Source organism: Chrysochloris asiatica, unplaced genomic scaffold, assembly GCF_000296735.1.
Source record: "Chrysochloris asiatica unplaced genomic scaffold, ChrAsi1.0 scaffold00171, whole genome shotgun sequence".
Taxonomy (NCBI): domain Eukaryota; kingdom Metazoa; phylum Chordata; class Mammalia; order Afrosoricida; family Chrysochloridae; genus Chrysochloris; species Chrysochloris asiatica.
In genome coordinates this window covers 4,970,022-4,995,271 of record NW_006408689.1, presented here as the reverse complement: position 1 = coordinate 4,995,271, position 25,250 = coordinate 4,970,022, and the positions used below count along the sequence as shown (strand labels likewise).

General features: G+C 39.1%; 1 protein-coding gene across 1 annotated transcript in view; it reads left to right on the top strand.

The window, feature by feature from the left end:
- Positions 1-25,250, top strand: part of PRDM6 (PR domain containing 6) — a 160,228-nt gene that overhangs the window by 120,218 nt on the left and 14,760 nt on the right. The window contains exons 3-5 of the mRNA XM_006871632.1: positions 4,096-4,223; positions 7,668-7,792; positions 19,543-19,885. Of these exons, the coding sequence (XP_006871694.1) occupies positions 4,096-4,223; positions 7,668-7,792; positions 19,543-19,885 (596 nt within the window). The remainder of the gene's footprint in view (positions 1-4,095; positions 4,224-7,667; positions 7,793-19,542; positions 19,886-25,250) is intronic.

Genomic DNA, 25,250 nt, shown 5'->3' with positions numbered 1-25,250 from the left:
TGAGGACTAACCTGCGCCTGACCCAAGCCATGGTATTTTCAATAACTTCATATGCATGTGAAAGCTGAACAGTGAGTAAGGAAGACCGTAGAAGAATTGATACTTTTGAATTATTGTGTTGGAAGAGAATATTGAAAGTGCCATGCACTATGAAAAGAACCAACAGATCTGTGTTGGAAGAAGTGCAGCCAGAGTGCTCCTTGGAGGCCAGAATGGCCAAACTTCGTCCTCATACTTCAGACCTATTATCAGGAGGGACCAGTCGCTAGAGAAGGATATCATGTTTGGTAAGGTGGAGGGTCAGAGAAAAAGAGGAAGACCCCAGCGAGATGGATTAGCCAAGTGGTAGCATCGATGGACTCACGCGTAGCAACAGTAGTGAGGTCGGCCTAGGATTGGGCAGTGTTTCAGTCTGCTGTGCATAGGGTTGCTATGAGTAGGTACCAACTCGATGGCACCTGACAACAACAACAACAAGAGGAATTATTGGATCATAAGATAGTTCTGTTTCCAACTTTCTGAAGAATAGCCTTTCCAGAGTGGCTGAACCATTGTGCATTCCCACCAGCAATGTAGGACGGTCCCAGTGTCTCCACATCTTCTCCAGTATTTATTGTCCTTTGCTTTTTTTTTTACTGTCAGTCCTGATGCAAGATGATATAGTAGTTTTGATTTGCATCTCTCTAATGGCTAATGATTGTGAACATTTCTTCATGTGTTTGTTGGCTGCCTGAATGCCTTCCTTAGTGAAGTGCCTGTTCATGGTCTGTGTCCATTTTTTAAGTGGATTATTTGTGAATGTAATCTTCCTTTTTCATTTTCTGATTCCAGGTCTTTATACATTTCTGTGTAATACTTGACAATGTCTTCTTTAGCTGTCCTTTGAAAATTTCTGTTCAGCTCTTTTACTTCATCATTTCTTCCATTTACTGTAGCTACTTTACATTCAAAAACACGTTTCAGAGTCTCTTTTGACATCTACTTAGGTCTTTTCTTTCTTTCCTATTTTTTAATTACCTTTTGCTTTCTTCATGTATGTTGTTCTTATGTCATGCCACAAGTCCTTTGGTCTTTGATCATTTGTGTTCAATGCATGAAACCTGTTCTTGAGATGGTCTCAAGTATGATATACTTCAGGTCATATTTTACATCTTGTGTACTTACTTTAATTTTCTTCAGCTTCAACCTGTTCTTGCATATAAGCAGTTGATGGTCTGTCCCATAGTTGGCACCTAGTTTTGTTTTGGCTGATGTTACTGGTTTCTCTACCATCTCTTCCTCCTGATATAGTTCATTTTATTTCTGTGTATTCCATCAAGTAAGGTCCATGTGAATAGTTGCTATTTATATTGATGAAAAATTATATTTGCAATGAATTAATCACTAATCTTACAAAATTATATTGTATGATCTCCAGTTTTACTTCTGTCACCAAGGCCACATTTTCTAACTACTGATCTTTCCTCTTTGTCTCTAACTTCCACAATCCAGTCACCAGTAACTATCAATGCACCTTGATTGCATGCTTGATCAATTTCAGACTGAAAAAGTTGGTAGAATTCTTCAGTTTAATTATCACTGGCTTTAGTGGTTGGTGTAAAAATTGGAATAGTAGTTTTATTCACTTGTTTAGCTTGTAAGCATATGGATATTAGTCTATCACAGACAGTATTGTGCTTCAAGATAGATCTTCAAAATGGCCAATACCAGTCCACTTCTGCTCAATGATATCTAGGATATCAATCTTTATGAGTTCAGTTTCATTTTTGATAGCTCCCAGTTTTCCTGGATTCATTCTTCATACATTCCATGTTCTGATTATGAGTGTATATTTGCAGCTGTTTCTTTTCATTTTGAGTTGTGTCCCAAAAGTTTTGCTCCAGAAACTTTGCTCCATCCACCTTATTAAGGTGAACTGTTCTTTGAGGAGACTTCCTCAGTAGTGTTTCCAACCTGAGGGGCTCATATTCTGACACTGAATCAGATACTGTTCTGCTGCTGTTTATAAATTTTAGTGGATAACCATTCAGAAGTGGTCTACCTCTCTTTCTTCCTAGTCTGTCTTAGTCTGGAAGCTCTGCTGAAACCTGTCCACCATGGGTGACCCTACTGGTGTTTAAAATATCTGTGGCAGAGTTAACAGCATCTCAGCAACGCACCATCCACAACAGTATGACAAATTGAGAGACCAATGGTGAAACACTTAAGATAGCACCCAATATTTATAAATGTTAGAGAGATTTTACTTGTCATTGGGAATGTTGACTACAAGTACAAAGGAGGGTTGTTGTGTCCACTTCTCAAAATATTTCATAATTATTTTCAGCAGCAGTCCTCATGGAAGGTTTGTACATAGGAAAAGAGCAGAACAGGAATCTGGATCATCAACATTTGGGCTCAATTATGATAAACTGTGGTGTTAAAACGAACCTAATGGTGTTTAGTGTTTTATGAACTGTTACCAGTAGACTCAGGGTTGAGATTTAGAATCTTAATCAGCTTCCTTAAAAAGATATCATAGTGTCACCTAATATAAATATGATGTGTGTCATTAGATTGTTCAGATAACAGATGTATCTACCACATTAACTGATTCCATTTTCTGCCATCATCCCCAAACTAAGAATTTAAGTAAGTCATTAGCCTGTGGTGTAACATAATCTAGAAATGAAAAGGTAATCTAGGAATCTCTTCATTCTTCTCAGGCTAAATTGATTATTTACTATAATCATTGTGGATTGTTTACCCTGCCATAACTTCTCAAACAATTGACTTTATTAATGTTTGTCTGTTTTGTGGAGGTTGTTAGAAAACTTGGGGCTAGAGAGGAATGAGTGTAAGAGAAAACAACCACAAAAAAGGACCCTTGTCAGCTGTTTTAGGATAACTGATGTTAGTAACAAGGATCTGTCATCACTAAACTGTTTGGCTCTCAGAATAGAAATACTAAACTAAATTAATACGAATGAACTATATTAATTTTAGGTCTTAAATGTAGCCAGTGAGGGTCTTTGTAAGACTTATTTTCTGTAAGTCTGTTTGGAAAGTCTGACTCACAAGAGCGAAAGACATTTTTTCAGGATGCTTCTGGGGAGCCCTTTAGCAGTTACTAGAAGTACTTCATTGCTGAGTTTATTTGAAATGATCCAATTGAGTCCTGGTCTTTTTGAGAACTGTGCTCCTAAGAAACACATTTAACTGCCCATTGCTTCCTGGATGCCCCCAAGACTGAGTATGACTGTGGATGTGTGTGTACCCCTTCATGTCCGGCACCTCCAGATACTCCATATGCAAAGGTGTCCTGGATCTGAATTAGAGTCCAGAGGGGAAGCTATTTCTTCCACTGTCAGCACTGACTCTGTGCTTGGTTGGCTAGTTAGATGTTTTGCCAGATTGGAAGCTGATTTCATGTTCTTAAATGCTCTCATGAAAGAAAATCTGCTTGAGTTGATCTTAAGACAATAATTATTAGACCAATCCCAGTTAAGAAATTTTAAATCCTTTGGAGGATTTTTTTGAGGGTCTCTCTTTTTGATGACTCCTCTCCTAGTAGTTTCAAGTCTTGGCAGCTGAAATCCTACATTTTCTCTGAGGTGAAAGTCCATTTATTTTATCTAAATTGTAGTTTGCATCACCAGCTCTTTACAACTTGATATTTTTGGACAGACATTGACTGCCTCCAGAATGCTGTTCAATAGTCATGTGTTTGAGCCTCGAGGACTCTTACTGTGGTTGTTCCAACCATGTCACGGGGCCTCTTCTTTCAGCTTGCTTTGTTTATCCAGCAGCTCATTACTTAAGACTAGCCTGTCAAAATAGGTTAAATATTCTTTGGGAAACATGGTCACATCTTTGAGATATCATAAATATGTTTAGTACTGGAAAGATTGGCTCGATAAGAAAAATGTGATCAACTTGCATCACCAAAAAATATTTTCCTGTTATTCCAGTTGAATTTCCACAAGCATCAATAAACACTATCAAACCTAACAGCAATAAATTTCTGCAGTTGACACATAAAGACACCAAGGGAAGCAGGGAGAATGATTGCTAATGATTCGTTCTAACTACTTGACCTTCTGACCTCTTCTCTAGATATATGACCAAGATGGGACACTACAGCACTTTATTGATGGTGGGGAACCTAGTAAGTCGAGCTGGATGAGGTATATCCGATGTGCAAGGCACTGTGGAGAACAGAATCTAACAGTAGTTCAGTACAGGTAAAGTATATCTTGATTTACCACTTACAGAGTTGGAGCCCTTTGACTTGTGAATACAAATTTGGATATGCTGCTAGTTTGTTTTTTTAATCCTGCAGATCTTTACTAGGACTGTCAGAAACTTTTTTTTGCTAGGTTTCTGAAACCTCTTTGCAATTGTAATTTCTTGTGACTTCAGTAGTAAAGGTGCTAGCAGAAGGCCTCTTTCACTCAGTGCACATGATGAAGTTAATAAAACTTCATGGTGGCACAGTGGTATGAATGAGCCTGGCAAACTGATTTGAGACATTTCCACTCAGCAGGTGTTTGCACATAGATCAAGTAGAAGTTCAGGGATTCAGTCCTCTGCCCCTTGCATTCAGGCACCTTTGGACTATCTCCCAGTGGGAACAAAGGCATGAAAACCAAGAACTCTTCCCAAGATAGCCCCACCTCTCTTGCTCTCCCAGAAGGTGTCAGAGGATTTGGGCTCTACCCTTTAACAACTCAGGATGCGTTTCAGGTTATGAGTCTGTTCCAGAGCACAGAGAAGTTCCCAGTGTCCTGAGATGTTTGGTCAAAGGGTAACAAAGACATGGTGGGGTGGAGCTATCCTTGTTTCTCAGAATCAACTACAGATGTCTCTTGAGAGTTGAGAAGCAAGATTAGCTTTCAGGGTGCTAAGTCACATCTGCTCAGTGCACCTGTTGGTCTAGCATTTTCACTTAAAGCTAGAGAAGGGTAGAGTGGAGACGAGAAGGCAAAAACAAGTCAAATAGTGTGTGTGGGGGGAAAACCACCCTACCACTAAGCCTTCTTTTTCAAAATCCCTCGAAAACATGTGCCACATAAATATATGACCTCAGTTATAAACAGCCCTGTTCCCTTTAGAATCAGAAGCAACTGTTTAGCTTTATTAGGTACCACAGACACATCAAAGCAGAAGGCTCTGTGCTCGGCCACTTGGAATCCTGCCTGTAGCTATTTATTTTCCTTTCCTTTTTTTTTTTGGCTTAAAAATATGAAGCTTAAAAAAAAACCAAAAAAAAAAAAACTACCAAACTTTCTCCCCCCTTATTGGTTAAAAGCTACACAACCCTGGCTTGTTCTCCAAGGACTCTGATTCAAAAGGAACGTATCTGGGCAGCAGTGACTCACTGCCTTGGTTTCCTCTGCACTTTATTTCATTAAAATAATGGTTTAAATGAAATAGTACACGATGGTATTTGGTTACACTGCTGGATTTGGGCTTTACTCACCTTTGCTGCTGTTGAATTTCTGTCGTGAAACTCTGAGCTAGAGAATGAGTAAAGCTTGTTCTTGTCTATTTAATGAGAGATAGTTTGGCTGGTTCTGTAATGAGTGCCCAGGGAGCTCTCCAGGCAAATTCTGAATCCAGGAAAACAAGAAAACCCTAAGAGGAAGGTGGTCATGAACACACCACTATGTATCTGTCAATATTAAGTGGTTTTTACAACTCCACTTTTGTGATGGCGCTTAAACTTCGAGTTTCTCTTTGCCGATCTGTTTTCGATTACTTCAGATCTTTATAAAATGAACTACAAAAACACAATTTAGAAAACTGGCATCCATCACCAGTGGCTACGTCCAAGAGTAAGAAAATAGAAAAGTTGAACCCTGAAGAGCCAGTCTAATTTTTATTGTACGTGAATGTCCTCTTCACAAAAAGTCAGCTGGTTTAAATTCATTCTGTTATGATTTGTAATATCTAAATGGAATTTTCTTCAAAGCGCCCTTGATTGATTGACCCTTAGCTGAACGTTTTGTTTTTATTTTGAGGCTGACAATAATGTTTGTTGGCATGTGTTCTGCTTCAACTGCGTTGGGACGCTATGAAGCTATCTTTATGAGTCATCCAACCACAATACTAAATACATGTCAGCAAAGGAAATATTATCTGAAAAGGGAAAAATCCCTTTGATGTGCTTCAACATGCAGAGATTTCTGCAAGTTTTGGAAGCTCTGCCCGCTTGTAAGGAATGGTGTACGCTTACATATTTTTTCCCCCTTTCGGCCTACTCTGTGCCTCAGAAGACCACCCATTGCTCGAAAACAGTTCTGCTCTTTCAGCGGCAAAGTGTGTCATTTGGTTTTAGCACATTCATTTGCCGGGCGCTGTGTTTATATTAAGGGAAGCCAAACCGAGAGATGAAATGTTACAAGGGTGAAGTACAAAGTAGACTCAATTTTTCTCAAGTTAGGAGATGCCAGTGATTTATAGCTCGGCTCCAATTTTGATTTTTTTTTTTTTTTTATGTAGCAGTGGAAAGAATTAATAAAATGCACAACAGCTCTTGGAGATGCAGAGGGAGGAAGGAATGGTAAGCGAGGGCTGGACAACTGGCTGGAGTTTTTGTCAGATATTCATAGGATGTTGGGAAAAACATTCTGCTTAGCTAGCAGTGCCCTCATGAGACAGAATGGCAGCAAGTAAGGAAAATAACAAGATAAATGAAATTTTTGCAGCTGCAAGTAAAATATTGAGAATCTGCTCTTTTTTATTGATCTTTATGATCCTATTGCCAAGAGCCACTTTGTGGTGACAAAATATGTTGACAAGTGCATATCTCACTGCCATGAAAAATGTGGTGAAGGATTCGCCTTATGTCTGCAGTGTTATACAAGGAACAAATTGCTCTGCTACAGCCAATTCCTTACAGAAGAGCTAAATTTAAGGCCCACCAACCCTAAACACTTTTATCTTGAATTTGAGACTCATACTTGTAGCAATTCTTCATTGAGAAAACCAGTGGCAGTCTCTTCATTTTTTTTTTTTTTTATAGTCTGTAGATTTTTCTTTATAGTACCAAAGCTTTTATAAAATATGTTTATTTCATGTTACCTCCACTACATCATTTCAGAATGTAATCTTTCAGCCAGATTAAAGTGCTTCTCTTGTATTTATCGAATTTCCATCCATTTCATATAAGAGGGATTTTCTCTTCTTTTGTGTTAAACTTTAGAAGAAAGGCAAGGGAAAGGATTTCTATTTCTCTTAGGTGTTATATCACAAAACTGCCTAATTTTATTACAAATTTGGGAACTCCCAATGTAAACTTGCAAGAATACATCTAATGCTTTTCCTTCAAGTAAGTAATTATAATATTAATTTATATATTGAGTGGGCCACCAGTGTCTGTCATTTACCAAAAGAGAATTTTTGCACTGGTGTGAGATTTTTTTTTTTTAGAACTCTTGGTTTCTACCTTCTTTTGGGCCAAGTAACTATCTCTTTACTAGAAAAGCTTTATGGAGGGACACTGTGGAAATAAGCTCTGAGCTATTTATCGAATTGGACTGTAGTCTCTCATTGTTTGTTGGAGACAATAAGGTGGGTGCAGATTTGTTACAAACAGAAACTGTCTAGGTGGAGCAATAAAAATGTGGATGGGGGCACCTAAGCCTTACCTATTACTAAGCTGGGTTTTCTTTTGTTTTGAATAGGTCGAATATATTCTACCGAGCCTGTATAGATATTCCCAGGGGTACCGAGCTTCTGGTGTGGTACAATGACAGCTATACGTCTTTCTTTGGGATCCCTTTACAATGCATTGCCCAGGATGAAAACTGTAAGAATTTATTTTAGCTCTGAATTCACATCTCAAAATACCTTGTTAAGAGTGTTTCTTGAAACTCAAAACGTGCTTCACTATGGTATATAACCCAAACATGCACTAGTCTGTTCCATTAATTTGTTTTTCCTGTGTGTCTTACGCTTCTTTCACAGAGTGTCTTCATCTGTACAGGCCAACCCTTCTTTAGCTGTTCATTATTTCATGCCTCACTTACAATAACAGTAGCATTTTCCTTTTTACCATAGCTTTAAACAATCTCTAGTGTGGCACTGTGGGATAAGGCAAGGTCAGTTTGAACCACAAGGTCAGCAGTTCAAACTCACCAGCCACTCCTTGGACCTATAGCAACTTATACAGGGTTGCTACGAGGAGGAACCAACTGGATGGCACTTAACAACAACAACAATAGCAAAGTTACTTCAGCTGATACTACTGAGTGCTCGCTTCTATGCTTAATACCTTCAGGGGTTACAAGAACAGTATAAGATACAACTTCTGCTCTGAAGAGATGCTCTGTCTTGTTGGAGTCACATTGTAAGCAAAAATGAAGCAACAAGACAATAATACCATCTAATCAAGGGTAACACTTCCTCTAAATGATTGGTTCACTATGTTCTGAGTAGTTATTGCAGTGTGAAATGGTAGTAAAAATCATAGACATATTACTGAGGAATTAGTGTCTTTATAAATTGCTCAGTCTAGAAAGAACCACACAACTTTCTTCTCTTTATTATGGTGGCAATCATTGGATTAAAAAAAAAAAATCTAATACTGAAGCAAATGCAAATCTGTAGCAATTTCCACTAAAATTTCATTTTATTTGTTTCACTGATCTATAAAATCTTATGAGATGACTTCCAGTACTTGTAATGAAATGAAATCATTTTCATATGCTTCATTGAGATGATGGTATTTTGTCACTAAATTGACTAAAACTTATGAGCAGATACTTTGGTGTTATACTACAGAAGAAGAAACAGGAAAAGTAAGATTATTTTGATTGATAAGGAACTTCATTCTGACAAAAGTATTATTTTCCTTCTCTACTTACTTCCTCACAAAGACAACTTCAATTAAAAAGTTCTTATATTACTACTAATCAAAATGCTGATGATCAGATATTTCTTTTCCATTAGCCTAACCTCAAACCAATCTCAAATCAAAAAAAGGAATCTTTGGACATCTAGTACATTCCTTTTACTTCCCAAGTTTCCATTGGAAAGTTTCTTTTCTTGCAGTGATACCCTGTTTGAGGGAATTTCTGTTTTCATAAGAGAAAATCTCAGTGCTGTGTGCGGTCAGTGCTAGAGGCAAATAGCAGGGTAGAAGCCAGCATGCTCTGTTTTGCCCAGAATGACTCTATGTCCCACACCCCTGAAAGTAAATCTAGATCCATACAATAAAAAGCATAGAAAAGCACCTGTATCAGCCCACTGATCTGCTGACCTGGGACTTTCTAGAATTTGAAACCTTAATATAACCATCTTCTAAAATGTGGAATTTGATCTACCGACTCTGAAGAAGTTGTGATGTATATGTTGAGGAATAGTTGTGAGTAAACATACGAAATCCTAGCGTTCTAACGTAGATAGCACATAGTCCAAATATGCATTCCTTCATTGCTCAAATGTTTTTTGAGCACCATTTGCCAGTATCTTTGTTAGGTGCTATAAATGCAACAGTGAATAAAACAGACAAAAATCCCTACCCTGACTACATGCTAGTGGAAGGAAATAGATAACAAACAAATAATAGCGTATCAGATGATGGTAAGTTTTGTAGAGGTAATAAAGTATAGAGGTGCCAGGAGTTGGGAGTTGCAGGTTTAGAGAGTGATCAGGGTAGGTGACATTAGAAGGCAACATCTGCAGAAACATTTGAAGGAGGTGAAGGAGTAAGCCATGTGGTTGTGTAAGAGAAGTGTCCTTCAAGCAATTACACTAAAAATGTAAAGACCCCAAGAATGAGACTGCTCCTTCCTGGAGTGTTTCAAGAACATCACCGAGACTCAGTGAGTGAGTTGAGGGAAGTCAATTCAATAAGATGGCAATTGGTAGGATATTTTTGGGCCCTCGCAGCCACTATAAGGACCCTGACTTTTTAATCTCTGTAAGATGATGGAGGAACCAAGGGTTATTGCAGAGTTTTGAAGAGAAAAGTGTCATGACCTAACTGAAGTTTTAAGAGGATTTTTCTGTCTCCTAAGTTGAGAATGGTTAGTAAAGGGTGAGAGTGAAACAGGGAATCCAGTTAGAGACTCTTGCAGGAATCCAGGGGAGAGGTGATGGTGGTTTGGATCAGTGTGGAAATGGTACAGGTGTTGAGAAGTATTTGGACTCTGAGTATGTTTTGAAAGTAAAGTCAACAGCATGTGCTGACATTTTGGGTGCTGAGTGAAAGAGAAAGAGAGGATAACTCCAACTCTTTTTGGTCTGAGGATCAGGAAGGGTAATGCAACCATTTACTAAATTCCGAGTCAGAAATGGAAACTGAGGAATGGCCACTTAGGAAATGTGTGCCTTACCAGGGGCATGGATCTTTAGAGTTGAAGTCCCACTTCTACGTCATGATGCTGGTACAGGGTAGGAGTGCTTGAACCGTGGAATGAAAGTTTTGAGGGTCTGAGTTCTGTCCACAGTCACCTGACAGTAGGTAATTAAAGAGTGCACCATCTGGTCTTCAGATTCAGTGCTATGGTGCTATTTAAAAATGCACTTTCTAGAAACAACATATGGTTTGCTTCTCAGTCCTTCTTTCCCCTTTAGTTCAGCTGGGGTGCAGTATTCTTGAGGTTGCGGATTGGAATATTAAATAAGTTCTATGAGGGCACATGCCATATCAGTTAGCACTTGAAATCCCTGAAAGAAAATTCACAAAGCCACAGAGGCTTGACGTATTTTGAATTCAATAGGCAAAATAAGCAACTCTTTTGGGTTCAATTCAGAGCGCTAAGTAAGTATTGAGGGACGTTTAAAAGGAATTAAGTCATTGGCTAAAATGCTTGCAAGTGACAATCCCTCCTTCCCTTAAGGGTATTATAGGAATTTTATTTCAGTTCCTGACTCAAAGTCATATATCTATCATGTGTTTGGCCACCCAAGAAACCAGAAGGAAGCTTCATTAGATAGCGTGGGGGAGATATACAACGGTAACTCTAAGATGGATTCTTATTCCAAGTGATTCATCAAGAAACCTGGGAATGCTTTCTAAAGAAGATTCCTTAATCTGTGCTGAGAAAATACTCTGTGTGATTTCAAAGCATAGATGTATAAAAAGGATTGGTCAGATCATTTGACAGATAACTTTGCACAATCCTAAATAATTTAACTATTTCAACCAGATTACCATTTCTAAAACACTTTTTATCCCACTGAGCTTGCTGCTAAAAACAAATCCACTGCCCTCAGGTCAATTTCACCTCATAGTCACCATATAGGACAGAGAGTGAAACTGCCTCACAGAGTTCCCAACACCATACTCTTTATGGGGGGTCCTGGTGTGAACTGTAAGGTCGGTGGTTCAAAATCAAAAGCCGCTCCTCGGAAACCCTATATAAAGTTACTATGAGTCAGAACTGACTCCATGACATTTAACAATAACAACATATGAGGACAGAGGCCGGGGCGGGGGCAGACTGGCAGTCTTTCTCTTGTGGAGCTGCTGGTGGGCTCACAATCCCAACCTTTTGCTGGGTTTAACCACTTCACCACCATGGCTCCTTCAGTTACCTTAAACAACAACAAAAAACTTCTGCAGACCAAAGACTTATTTGATAAAAGGCCTCCACCAAGTTTCCTTATAGTGCTATGTACACAGTAAATAATGCTCACTGAATATTGGGAATAAAGCAATGGACCGCACGGTCAGTTTGAATCACAAAGTCGGCCATTCAAATTCACCAGCCTCTCCTGGGAAACCCTATACAGGATTGCTATGGGTCAGAACCAACTTGATATCACTTAAGAACAGCAACACTAAATGTTGAGAATTAAAATTTTTTATTATAATGAACTATCTATAAGAACATTTCAATCGTTTTTACATGTGCAATCAGTACTGTTAATTACATTCACAATGTTGTGCAATCATCACCAATGATTCACACATTTTACTACCGTTATTAGAAGGGATTGAATAGTTCAGCTAAATTTTTCTTTACAAATGAAACTGATACACAGACCAGGATTTTCAAGGAAAATGTGATCTTGCTTAGTGAATAATACTTATTAAGCACTTTCATTTATAAAAATATAAGTTTCTTCCCATGGTTCTTTCAACATTGAAAGTACACATTTCCTATTGAGCGTGTGCGGCGGGTTCAGGCTTCAGTCACTGCCCCCCTCCTCGGAGGCTGTGAGGCCAGCCTTCTGCCCGCTCACTGCCTGGACAAGCCATTGAAAGCCGCCTTGATTCAAAGAGAAGACAGCATTTCACACAGGCATTTGGGTTCTGGAAGCAATTCCTATGTTATTTTCTTTTTTAAAAAAATCGTACTTATAAATGTAATAGAGCTCCAAAGACAGCCACCCCGTCCACTGTGGGCCTTTCAAAAGAGCCTGAAGGAACGCCTGTGTCGACAGATTGCATCCGCAAGAAGGAATGAGATTCCCCAAAGCTTCCAGTGGGGGATTAGCTCCTGCAGAGTGTAAAGACCATAGTGTATTCATATTCATTTCAGAGGAAATTAAAAAAAAACCTGGGAATAAATGTTAAACAAGTCTTCCTGCTGCTTTTTCTGTCTCAGCACATGAAGCTGAGGTAGCAGAATGTGAAACTTGAAGGCTTCACAGGAGTTGTTACACTGGAGTAATCTTTGCCACGATGAGGCCTGCCTTTTTCTGTTGATTTTAAAGAGCACAGAATAAAAAGGGGCACTTCTGCAAAGTAACCCCTCATGCCCACTATCCCAGAAAACCTGAGAAGACAGCCCAGGTAAAGAAGGCCCTAGGAGAACATTTGTTGTTGTTAAGTGCCTTCGAGTCGGTTCTCACCCAGAGCAACCCTGTATAGGGTTTGTAGGAGTTGTTAGTGAATTTGAACCGCAGACCTTGCAGTTCAAACCAACCTTGCAGTAGAGTGCTTACCCTACAGGGCCACACTAGGACTCCAAGTATCAAGTTAAGAAACCCTAATTTAGGTGTTGTTGCTGTTATTGTTAAGTGCCACTGAGTCAATTCTGACTCATAGAGACCCTGTATGAGGTTTCCAAGGAGTGGCTGGTAAGTTTGAATCACCAATCTTGTGGTTCATAACAACTTTGCTGTTCAGTGTTTATCCTATAGCACCACACCAGGACTTCTAGGAGATTATAGCATAGTTCAGTCCCACAACTATACTGAAAGTTTGTGTCCTATGGGAAACACTGTGATGGCTTGCAAAAACTGTGCTCAATGAATTTGATCTAGAGGAAGTCCAGTAAACACACAATTACAACATAAAACACATTGCAGTGCAACATGAGATATATGAGTAAAGGGAGAATACTTTGAGCTAGAGTGGAGCCCAACTTGACTAACCTTTAATTAATTTGACTTCTATAGCATTCTAAGATTCAGTAGTTTTTAATGGTTTAGAATTTAGCTATGAGAATGACTGTCAAAGATGGTGGACTTAGAAAACGTGGGAAATTCTTCAGTTCCATACAAACTCATTTTGGTTTTATATATTTTTATATAATGTGCATTAAATATGGGGATTGCAGTGGCACTGTAGGATACGCACTGCACTGGGAACTACAAAGTCAGCCGTTCGAGTTCACTAACCACTCCAGGGGAGAAAGATGAGGCTGGTCCCACAAAGAATTGCAGCCTTGGAAACCCTATACAGAATTGCTATGAATTAGAACTGACTCAATGGCACTTAACAACAACAGCATTATGTATGTATTTTTACACACATGTATATATGGTGCTATATGGAGTCCAGATATGATGCTGTAGGTTAATGCTCTGGACTGCAAAGTCAGTGTGAACCACAAAGTCCTCAGCTTAAGCTTATCAGCTGCTCCTCGGAAACCCTATACAGGGTTGCTATGGGTCAGAACTGACTCGATGGCATTTAACAACAACAATAACATAAATATATGGAGTTCTGGTGTGGCACTGTAGATTAATGCACTGAACTGCAAGGTCGGTTTGAACCGCAAGGTTGGCGGTTCAAGCTCACCAGTGCTCCTCTGAAACCCTATACATTGTCAGTATGAGTCAGAACCTACTCAACGGCACTTAACAACATATATATATATGTATATATATATATATATAGTTTGAACTGCTCATCTTGCAGTCAGCAGTTCAGTGTTTATTATTGTTGCTGTTGAGTTGGTTACAACTCATAGTGACCCTGTTTAGGATTTCCAAGGAGGAGCTGGTAGATTTGAACCACAAGCTTGGGGGTTAGTATTTATCCTCCATGACTATTTATATATATAAATGGGGGTATTAGGCTGAGATGAATGTAGTAGGGAAGAGTCAAGGTCCTAGGTCCCAATGTACAGTGAGGAAGCCGAGATTGTCCTCTTTATATATATAAATGGGGGTATTAGGCTGAGATGAATGTAATAGGGAAGAGTCAAGGTCCTAGGTCCCAATGTACAGTGAGGAAGCTGAGATTGGCCTCTTTATATATATAAATGGGGGTGTTAGGCTGAGATGAATATAGTAGGGAAGAGTCAAGGTCCTAGGTCCCAGTGTACAGTGAGGAAGCCGAGATTGCCCTCTTTACACAAATTCAGGAACAGGAAGGTGCTATTCTGTCCCAGAATGGGATCAAGTAAAATACTACCTGCAAGCCAGTGGACCAAGAAACAGTCCATCTCGGGCCATTAGTGAGAAGAGTCGTACTATAAAAAGTAGCCCCAGATGCAGGATGGGATGGGGCTCCTGGTGTGGCTCTGGAGGGTAAGCACTGGACGGTTAACCTCAAGATCAGTGGTTAAAACCCACCAGCTGCTCCTCGGAAACCCTATTCAGAGTTGCTATAATTGTTAAATTGCACTTAACAACAACCAGTGATGGAAACCCTGGGGTCAAGGAACTAATGTAAAAATTGGTCCTAAACTGGAGAAACCTATAGGATCCTAGAAGAAGCAAAGATACCACTCAAGCTGCTGTATCTGTGCAGAATTCCAACAGAAGACAATAACCACTGAAGATGGACTCACAGACAAAGATGACAAAGGATGGAAAGAAACCTACTGTTGTGAGAATTTTGACCTCTTGGGTACTAAAGGATCCTGTGGTATGCTGCCTTGGTTCCCAATCCTACTTCAGGAATGAGGCACTCATTCTCTTGTTGTGGGAGTATGTTCCATCTCCCTGATGTGCTTTTTTTCTCTGTCTCTTTCTTTGCACTTAACTGATGCCTGTACAGCCATCAGGATTCAGATGCAAGGTCACCTGCTCAGCCCTCACTCTCCAAGTTTAGGCCTCCTGCCACCCCTATCTTCTCTCTCCTTGCGCTAATCACTGTCATAGTGATAGTGGTTTCTCAACTCATACATTTTCCACCTTTTAATTATTATGAAACTAGTAAATGTCTTCTAATGAGTCGTGACTCACAATGCTAATGGTGCAATTTGCCAATAGTGGATTTTTAGATTTGAAAAACGTGAGCCAAAATTTTCTGTAAACAGATATTCCATGTATGTCTCTCCCACTGGAGTTTAAGTGCAGGAGAACAGGGACTTATGATTTTCTTGTTCACCGGTATTCATAGCACCTACAGCAGGTTCAGGCATGCTCAGTATTTGTGGGCTGAATGAATGGACAAGAAAGTTAAAGTAGGATTTAGTTTTATGGATTCTGAAATTGCTTCTTTCAATGTCTTAATTGTCCAGGATTTGATGAGTTCAAGACTTGGAGAATTTATCCTTTTTTCCTAATCTGTCTTTATACCAAAGAGATTTTACTAGCTCAAGATTACTCTTCATGCAGAAACCATTGTACCTTTTAGATAATTTCTTAGGTAGCCATCTCTGGACCTTTTGCAGTGGTCTGTTTTGTCTTTCTTGAGTTGAAACAAATTGGTGTTTTCTGATTTCTTATCCCCTTTCTAATCATCTCCTGTGTTTTGTTAATAGTTAGATTGTTATGACCAATGAGGCTGATATTTAAGAAGAATAATCTTTCATTTCTTTAAAAGTCTTGCTTTTCAAGCCTCTGGAATCATGTAGAAGTTCTACTGATCATTTGAAGATCAAACATGGTTGCTTTTGTGAAAATAATTGGCTCCTATTCTTGCTTTTTCTTCTCTCTAAATTATATGCTCATTTTCTTTTAGTGGATTAAATTTCTTCAAGTAGAGTAAAGGATGATGGCAGCACTAGACTCCATAGTGCAAGTGTTGTTACCTATAGCTGAAAAATGTATTTGTTGTGTGGTGTCTTAGGGAAGAAAACAATCAAAATGATTTTACTCCAACCATCCCTGTTCATTTGGCCTAAATGCAACTATTGTCCCCATATCCACCTATCTGAATTGTTATAAACATTTGTATGTCTTTTTTTCTTCATTACCATTTTGACATTGATCACTAAACTTACAAAAAATCTTTGACTTGCAAAGTCTTTCATTCAATCCCAAATTTATATGTAATTTAGTAATTAGTAATGTGTGACAGACCCTTTGCTAGATGACTTTCCAGGAGCACAGGGGAAGAATCACAATCTACAGCCTATATTTAGAGTAAAATTCCTAATATTTTCCCCTAAGGATATTTGAGTTCTCATCTCAACAGTGAAGCTCTAACTAGTTTTCCTTCTGGTAGCATAGTGGTTACGAATTGGGCTGGGAACCACAAGGTCCGTAGTTCGAAACTACCAGCTGTTCTGCAACAGAAAGATGAGGTGCTCTGCTCCTGTAAAGATTTATAGCCTCAGAAACCCTGTATAGGGTCACTATGAGTTGGAACCGATTCCATGGCACACAGCCACTCCTACCATGCATGTTGGTGACATCTTCATTCTCCAGTAAATTTCCATCCAGCATTCCTTCCTGATAATCTGTCATTTTCTTCCAAAAAGAGCTTAGGGTCACCTGAAAACATATAGGTTTCTCTATGTTTGCCTTTTCTGGATTAGTTACAAAGGGATAAACAGGGTGCTGTCCTGATCTCTCACTATGCTACTATTCTTATATTTTGTTTAAAAAGTGCCCAAACATGATAAAAGATTCCTCCTTATCTTTCATTACAATTAATGGGAAATAAAATGCTTTTTGAGAGTCTGAAAAAATGTCCTCAAATAGTATATTTATTATATACTTATTCTCCAAAAGTCAAACTTATGCAAATTTATCTATAATGTACTGCTAATCTCAAGGTCAGCAGTTTAAAACTACCAGCTGTTCCACAGGAGAAAGATGAGGCTTTCTGCTCCCATAAAGATTTACAGCTTCAGAAATCCTATGCAGGGTCACTATGAGTTGGAACCAACTCCACGGCACACCACTTCCACCACCGTATATGTATATGGAATCCTGGAGTGGCACTGTGGGTTAATGTGTTGGACTGCAAAGTTGGTTCAATTGTAAGGTCTGCAGTTCAAGCTCACCTGTTCCTCAGAAATCTTATACAGGGTTGCTATGAGTCAGAATTGACTCAACAACATCTAACTACAACAACAGATTATGCATAAATGTGCATCCAGTTCCTGTCAAATTGTCTCCAAATCATGGAAACCACATGTGTGCCAGAATAGAAGTATGCTTCATAGCATTTTCCATGGCTGAGTTTTCTGAAGTAGTTTGCCAGACCTTTTTCCTGAGGTACCCTCTGGGTAGACTTGAGCCAGCCTTTTAGTTAACATTGAGTGATTGAACTGTTTGTATTCTCCAGGGACTGTGTATACTCATATACACATATAATTGTATATTTGTTTGTATATATGTTATTTAAGGAGCTCTGGTAGCGTAGTGGTTATGAATCGGGTTGCTAACCTCAAGGTAAACAGTTTGAAACTACCAGTCATTCCTCTGAGAAAGATGAGGTTTTCTGCTCCTGTAAAGATTTACAGCCTCGCAAACCCTAAACAAAGGAGCTCTGGTAGCGCAGTGGTTATGAGTTCAGCAGTTCAAAACTATCTGCTGTTCTGCAGGAGAAAGATGAGGTTTTCTGCTCCCATAATGATTTATAGTCTCGGAGACCCTATTCAGATGCACTGTGAGTCAGCATAGACTCCACAGTCTGCCCCCACCATCACCACCACTCTTGGAAACCCTATATAGACTCGCTATGAGTCAGAACCAACTTGACGACAATAACAAGTCAACAAATATATTGGATGTCAAGTTAAGTCTGACTCATAGCAATCCTCTGTAGGGTTCCTAAGACTGTAAATCTTTTAAGGGAGCAGACAGACTCATCTTTCTCCCATGGAGTGACTAGTGGGTTTGAATTGCCAACCTTGCAATTAATGTCCAGCCTAACAGTGCCACCAAGGCTTCCCATATATATGTATATATAGGTATGTATGTATATATATAGGAGTTCTGGTATGGCACTGTGGGTTAATGTGCTGGACTGCAAAGTCGTTTGAACCACAAGGTTGGTGGTTCAAGCTCACCAGCTGCTCCTCGGAAACCAGAAACAGGGTCACTATGGATCAGAACCAACTCGACAGCACACAACAATAACATGTATCTATATGTGTGTGTGGGACTCCTAGTGTGGTGCAGTAAGATCAGCACTGGACTGCAAATCACAACATTCGCAGTTCAAATCCACCAGCTGCTCTTTGGAAACCCTATTCAGGGTTGCTATGAGTTGGAACCAACTTGACTGCACTTAACAACAACATGCGTGTGTACCTGTATATACACACACACATATATGTAAGTATATATAAGGGAGTGGAGTCCTGGTGTGCACTGTGGGATAATGCACCAAACTGCAAGTTCAGTTTGAACCACCAGGATGGCAGTTCAAATTCACCAGTGCTCCTCGGAAACCTTATACAGGGTCTCTATGAGTCAGAACCGACTCAACGACACTTAACAAGAACAAACAAATATGAAGGTGTGCGGTGGCTCCATATGATAAGCATTGGACTGCAAACCACAAGGTCAATCAATAGTTCCAGCCTGCCACCCAATCCACAGGAGAAAGGTGAGGCTTTCTGTTCCCTTGAAGATGGAAAACCTCAGAAATCCTGTATAGGGTTGCTATAAGTCTGTTTCCTAAAAGCAAAGTCTTTTTATTGATTTATGTTTTTGGACTTTTAATTCCCTCTGAGGTCTGTCCATCCTCATCCCCCCTATTCCCACAGTGTCCAGAACCCATCCCCTCCTTGGTCAGCCTGTCTCCTTCATCATTTCACTATCGTGCCAGGTGTCTTTCCTATCCTGTTCTCCTCATCTCTGCAGCCAGCTTTTCTTGAATACGTGTTGTTGCTGGCACCTTCTGGGGGAGATCCACCCTGTTTATTCTCCCATTGCTGTTTCTCCATCTGAAGGTCTTCCAAACCCAAGGTGCAATGTGCAGCCTCCTTATGGAGTCTTGCACGTCTCAAGTCTTAGGTGAACTCAGGGAGGGCAAAGATCATGTTAGATCAATCCTAATGCCAAATAGATAGGCATTGAATGACATATTAATTTCTGATAATAATCATCAAGCTGTCTTTTAGGTCCAGAAAAACAAGTTTTAAAAATGTTGATTTATAGGATTTTTTTTTATATATAATGCATGTTGCTCTTCTTATTTGAAGGGCGAGTAAAACTGATCTTCTAAAAATATTGCTGTTTTCCTAGTAAATGTCCCTTCAACGGTAATGGAAGCCATGTGCAGACAAGACGCCCTGCAGCCCTACAACAAGAGCAGCAAACTCTCCCCATCCACCCAGCAGCGCTCCATCGTTTTCCCACAGACTCAGTGCAGCAGGAACTTCTCTCTCCTGGATAAATCTGGGCCCATCGAATCAGGATTTAACCAGATCAACGTGAAAAACCAGCGAGTTCTGGCAAGCCCGACATCCACAAGCCAGCTCCACTCAGAGTTCAGTGACTGGCATCTTTGGAAATGCGGCCAGTGCTTTAAGACTTTTACACAGCGGATCCTTTTACAGATGCACGTGTGCACACAGAACCCTGACAGGTAAAACGTGACTCTCACTGCTCATGGGATGTTTGCTTAGTGAGACCCACTGCTCACATATCAGCCAGCTTTCTATAACCCCCTCCAGCTACACCCCTGGGGAAACCCTGAGGGCAGAGGTTTCAGTGTTCTGCAAGGTCAGAGAGTAAGGTTGGGCACCTCTCGACTTCACTGTTATTAGAGCTGCATGGATCGGCTGGTGACTGCAGAAAGGATTATGCACTTGCTTTCTAGATAGTTCTTTCCAAGTCTGAAAGGGAGCAAAATCGGAGGAACATTTATGAATATCAGAGATGGAAAAACGAGGTCAGGATAATTAGAATCCTCTCTGTCTTCCAAAGATAATATAGCTGACTGCTCTGCTGTCACAGTGGTTTCAGGGTTCGCCTCCAGTGTGCCGTGGGTATGAACTTAATTAAGTACTAAGAGGTAATGAATTGGAATTTTTTGCTTAGTACAATTTTTCTTCAGAGCATGCAAACCCATAAATCCTGCGAAGCTGTCAAAAGGAAATACCTACTCTGCTAGTGATGTGGAGGAAAACAGATGCCACTTATTCAATAAACTAATATCCACACAGAAGAAAAATGTTGACTAGATACCTCAGAGTCAAAGTTGGTTTGAAAGTTTGTCAATAAAGAATTTTATGGCCATGAACTGAGGATGAAATTTAGCTGAACAAGTGAATTAAAATTTCAGGTACTCTGACGAGTGGCACAGTAGATATAATGGAACTATTATTTATGAATCAAAACTGGTTTATTCGACAGTCTTGATAGCTGGCAGCGCAAAAGACAAAAATCAAATTAATTCAATAAGAAAGGATTGCTGTGTTTTATCTCTCCTTCATGTCCTATGAAAATTTGATTAAAATGAAAATATCTAAGAATAGCACTGAAAATGCACTTTAAATGTAAAACAGAAAATAATATTTGAACCAAGAATAGGAGACTCAGAAGCAGGACTCCTGAATGATTTCTTATTTTTGCCACTGGTAAAACTTAAGCGATACACTCAGCTCTCCTTGGATAATAATATATACCCAGCTCTCCTTTCCCAATTCTGCAGGATCTATCAATATGCCTACAAAAGCCACACAAAGACAGGGAAGAGATGGAGGTGCAGCAGAGGAGAGTGGTGGGCATTTTCTAAATTAATAATTAATTTTAGAGAATGTGTGCACATTTATAAGGCGCTCTGGTAGCGTAGTAAATTACGAGCTGGGCTGCTGACCTCAAGGTCAGTAGTTCAAATCAACCAGTTGCTCCAAGGGAAAAGGATGAGGCTTTCTGCTCCCATAAAGAATTCCAGCCATGGAAACCCTATATAGAGTCGCTGTGGGTCGGAACCGACTTGGTGGCACGCAACCACAACCAGCAGCATGCACATTTATATGTATATATGAGTCTTGGTGTGGTGCTGTGGGTTAATGCGCCAGACTGCAAAGCCATTTGAACTGCAAGGTCGGCGGTTCAAGCTCACCAGCTGCTTCTCGGAAACCCTATACAGGGTCACTATGGGTCAGAACCAACTCAACGGCACTTAACAACATGCTGACATCTAATAGGCAGGTTCTTAATATCAAGCACTACTAAAAATAATGTTGAAGCATTTACATTTGGGTTGTTATAGCAACTGGGTCTTAATACGCTTTTACTTTCAACAGGAGAGCCTCCTGGTGAAAATATTAACAGATTTCTGTTTATTTTAGTATTATTAGCTGTAGAGGTGATACAAAAATTTTGAAAACATTTTCCTTATTTAGAAAGGTTTCAAAATGTTTGCCCTCTTTGCAAGCCTATCTTTTAAGTTTGCAAAGCATTTTAAGATATTTTTTAAATATAAAAAATACATTAAAATATGATTATTATGAACTTACTTTTATAAATTGAGTGGTATTTTAAACTTGCTTTGTAAATTGAGCAGATGGAAAGCCGTGTTATGTACAAAGGTTCATTACTGACACAATCTTAATAACTGACATGCAAGGAAAAATAAAATCATAGTTAAAAATGTCAGAATTCTTAGCTTTGAGTATGACATGAGTTCATGCTGAAAGTCATACAAAACAATGAAAATGTGGAAGATTAAGTCGATTATTTTGTCTCACTGCAGCTACACTTGTTGTTGTGTGCCTAGTCGATTCTGACTCATCTCCACCCTGTCTAACGATTTGAAGGCTGTAAATCTTTTATGGGAGCCTTATCATTCTCCTTTGGAGTGGACGGTGGATTTGAACTGCTGGCCTTGTGGTTAGTAGCCCAATGCATAACCTACTCTGCCACCAGGGCTTCTTGCTACAGTTAGGAAATCATATTTATATTATGGTTTAAGCTTCTGTTAAGTCTTCCTTATAAAATAATACTGTAAAAAAAAATGTACATGTGCAAAATACACATCTATGAGAGATTAAGTAAATGCTGATTTTAAGCTAATTTAGAATGATTGGCAAAAATTTAGGTCGCACGAGACTCCCATCCTGTGCTGGACTCTGATGGGCTTACTTTACTCAGTCGCCTAGGTGTTGTGTGGTCAGGACTTGTCAGATGAGGTGAAATAAGGGGTCCTTGTTGTAGTTGTTGTTAAGTGCTGTTGAGTCAGTTCCAACCCATAGTGACCCTGAATAGGGTTTCCAAGGAGTAGCTGGTGAGCTTGGACCACGGCCTTGTGATAACAAACTGACTTTGCAGTCCAGCACATTAACCCACATCGCCACACCAGGACTCCACGGGAGGGTACTTCTATCTGGTACATAACCAGAGTTAGAATGAATGTGAATGGGTTCATACTTATCTCTTCCCTATGCTTATTGGTAAAAACCTAAGAGGTGGTTGCTATTGTCTGTGGATGAATTAAAATTAAGAATTGTGGCTTCAAAAAATCAGGTTCCTTATAGGCAATATCATGAAACACAAAACTTCTTAGTAATGATGTCAAGGTGTTTGAACTACATTCACATCTGAGTTGATTTCTGGAGATAAAGAAATAGAAATGTCCAATCACTTTAATCCACTAACTCATTCTAGAGAACTGATTGTCTTTTAGAATATAGGACTGGAACAACTCTTCTTTGTTCCAGAGCCTAGGATGCTTACTTTTGTACCACAACGTTTGGAAGGAAAAGATAACCTAATGCAGAGAAGTACAGTGAAACAGTCAATTTGATCTGGATAATTGCTAAATTTGGAACCTAGTCTATAATCCATGTGAGGACTCATAACTGCTGAATATATATATACACACACACACACATTCACACATACCCACACGGGGCTTCAAAGAGTTCATGGGATATTTCCATTTTTCCATGAGTTTATTTAAGCCACCTCATATATTTAAGCAGTCTCCAGGTTATGAATATCTGACTTATATACAACCCATAATTATAAACTAACCGCCTTGAAGCCTATTATGTTAACAAAATTCGAGTTACATACAATGGTTCCTAATAACAAAGGGGCACTATGTTGCAATGTGCATCAAAACATTATTAATATTATCATTGTATTAATTATGTTAAAGACATTTTAGTATATCTGGAAGTTTATTTTTAATGTTTTTATACATAGAAAGTTGCAATTTATATTATATATTAAGACAAATATTCGACTAACTGCTGTTAGTTACAAACTGCATGCAACTGTTTTGACATGTATTTGTACAAGTTTGACTTAAAGACAATTTAAGAAGGGAACTTTTTTGTAATCTAAGGACTAACTATATTCTATTGTGATTGGCCCCATAAATCAGATGAATTTTAGTCTTTGACTGTTTGTACCCATTTAGCCAAAAACAGTGGAAAAAAACTCCAAACGTAACAGTCAGAAAACATTTCTCATCTGTTTGGAAAAACTCAAACACTTTTACTTTGATAGGAAAATCTTATTAGAACTAGAGGCAAAAGAGAAACACAAGCCAATGTCAGAAGACATACAGGTTAGAGTTACAAACAGGCTCTATTTGAAACAGGCCCCAGAATCATAGGTCCAAATGATTTTTTATTCAACAAACCGAATGTTTGGGCCTGAAATATCAGATATTTGAGCCTTCCTCTAAGAGACTTTGTGTGTCTATCGCTGTAAGTTTTTTCCATGTAGGGTACATCAACAAGTCTGTGTATTGATTGAAAGGCAAGCAATCTGTGGACATTCAGGGCTGTAAGAATCACCATTTTCACCACTGTGGTATTCAAATTAAATGCAGAAAGGAAATATTTGGCCTAGCAGAGTAGAAATCAACACTAAAGATTAAAAAAACAAAAAACAAAAAAACACCCAAGAGAATCCAAGAGTCACAGAATTGTTATTTCATAATTTTGATTTGTTAATATTAAACAAACCAAAACAAAAATCTCTTCTTCTTTTTACCCAGGCCACTGACTTTTTATTTTACTGAACAAATTCAAAGAGAAGAAACTGTTGGAATCTAGACTAACCAAGATTTTATTTAGGGACTTCATAAACATTTGGGTTTTTGCGTAAGTTTATTGCTTACCCACACCAGGACAGTTCAATTCACTTGTGCTTGAACCAGGAGTTAGAAATCCCTTTTCTCTTCTGTTTTTATGCTGCAGAAACTCCCAACAGTCCCATTGGGGGGGCTCCAGAAAGGGGTAAGCAAAGCCTTCAATCACAGTGGATTTCTGATGAATATGTTCACTTTTATTTTCTGCAGAAAGTGTTTTTATAATGCTTATCTTTCTTTTATTTAGTTTGCATCCTTTTTCTTTTCCTCTCTCCTTTTTGATTGTATGTGTCATGTGGGGAAATTTTGCTTTCAGCAACCCTGATATCATCAGCTGTTCATGTTTGTGTTTCAAGTATCATTGTTTGTAATTGGATGTGGTAGTAACAGTAGGGAAAGTGATTCTAGAAGGTGCTGTTTGGTGGGAGGAGCCTGGAGACAATCCATCACCATAGCAGTTTCTTTGGAATGTATCATGTTCTTGTGTTCTGCTGTGTCTTTTGTTTTGTTTTTTTTTCCCTCCAAGTGTGAAGGTTATCTTCTTTTTAGCTTTCGATGTTTTCCAGGCCTTTTGGCTCCGCACATTTGTAGCTTTCCTGAAATCTTTTTTTGCCTTACATAGAGCTAAGTTCTTTTCCTGCTCCACCCAGCCAGCAGTGACCTAAGCTCCCTTTGAAGTCTCCGGAGATTTGCACTTGACTGGCTGATGAGGAACAAGGAGAGAATGTGGCCTCAACTGAACAGCTTTTGTCCTGGAGGTTTTCATGCCATGAAATAAAAATCAAAGAAGGATTAATAATTTGAAACCCAACCACGCTTAATTTTGTTAAATGTTTCATCCTTTTCCTATGTGTACACCAAACTAATTACAGACTCAAAGCAAATGAATTGCACATTTTTC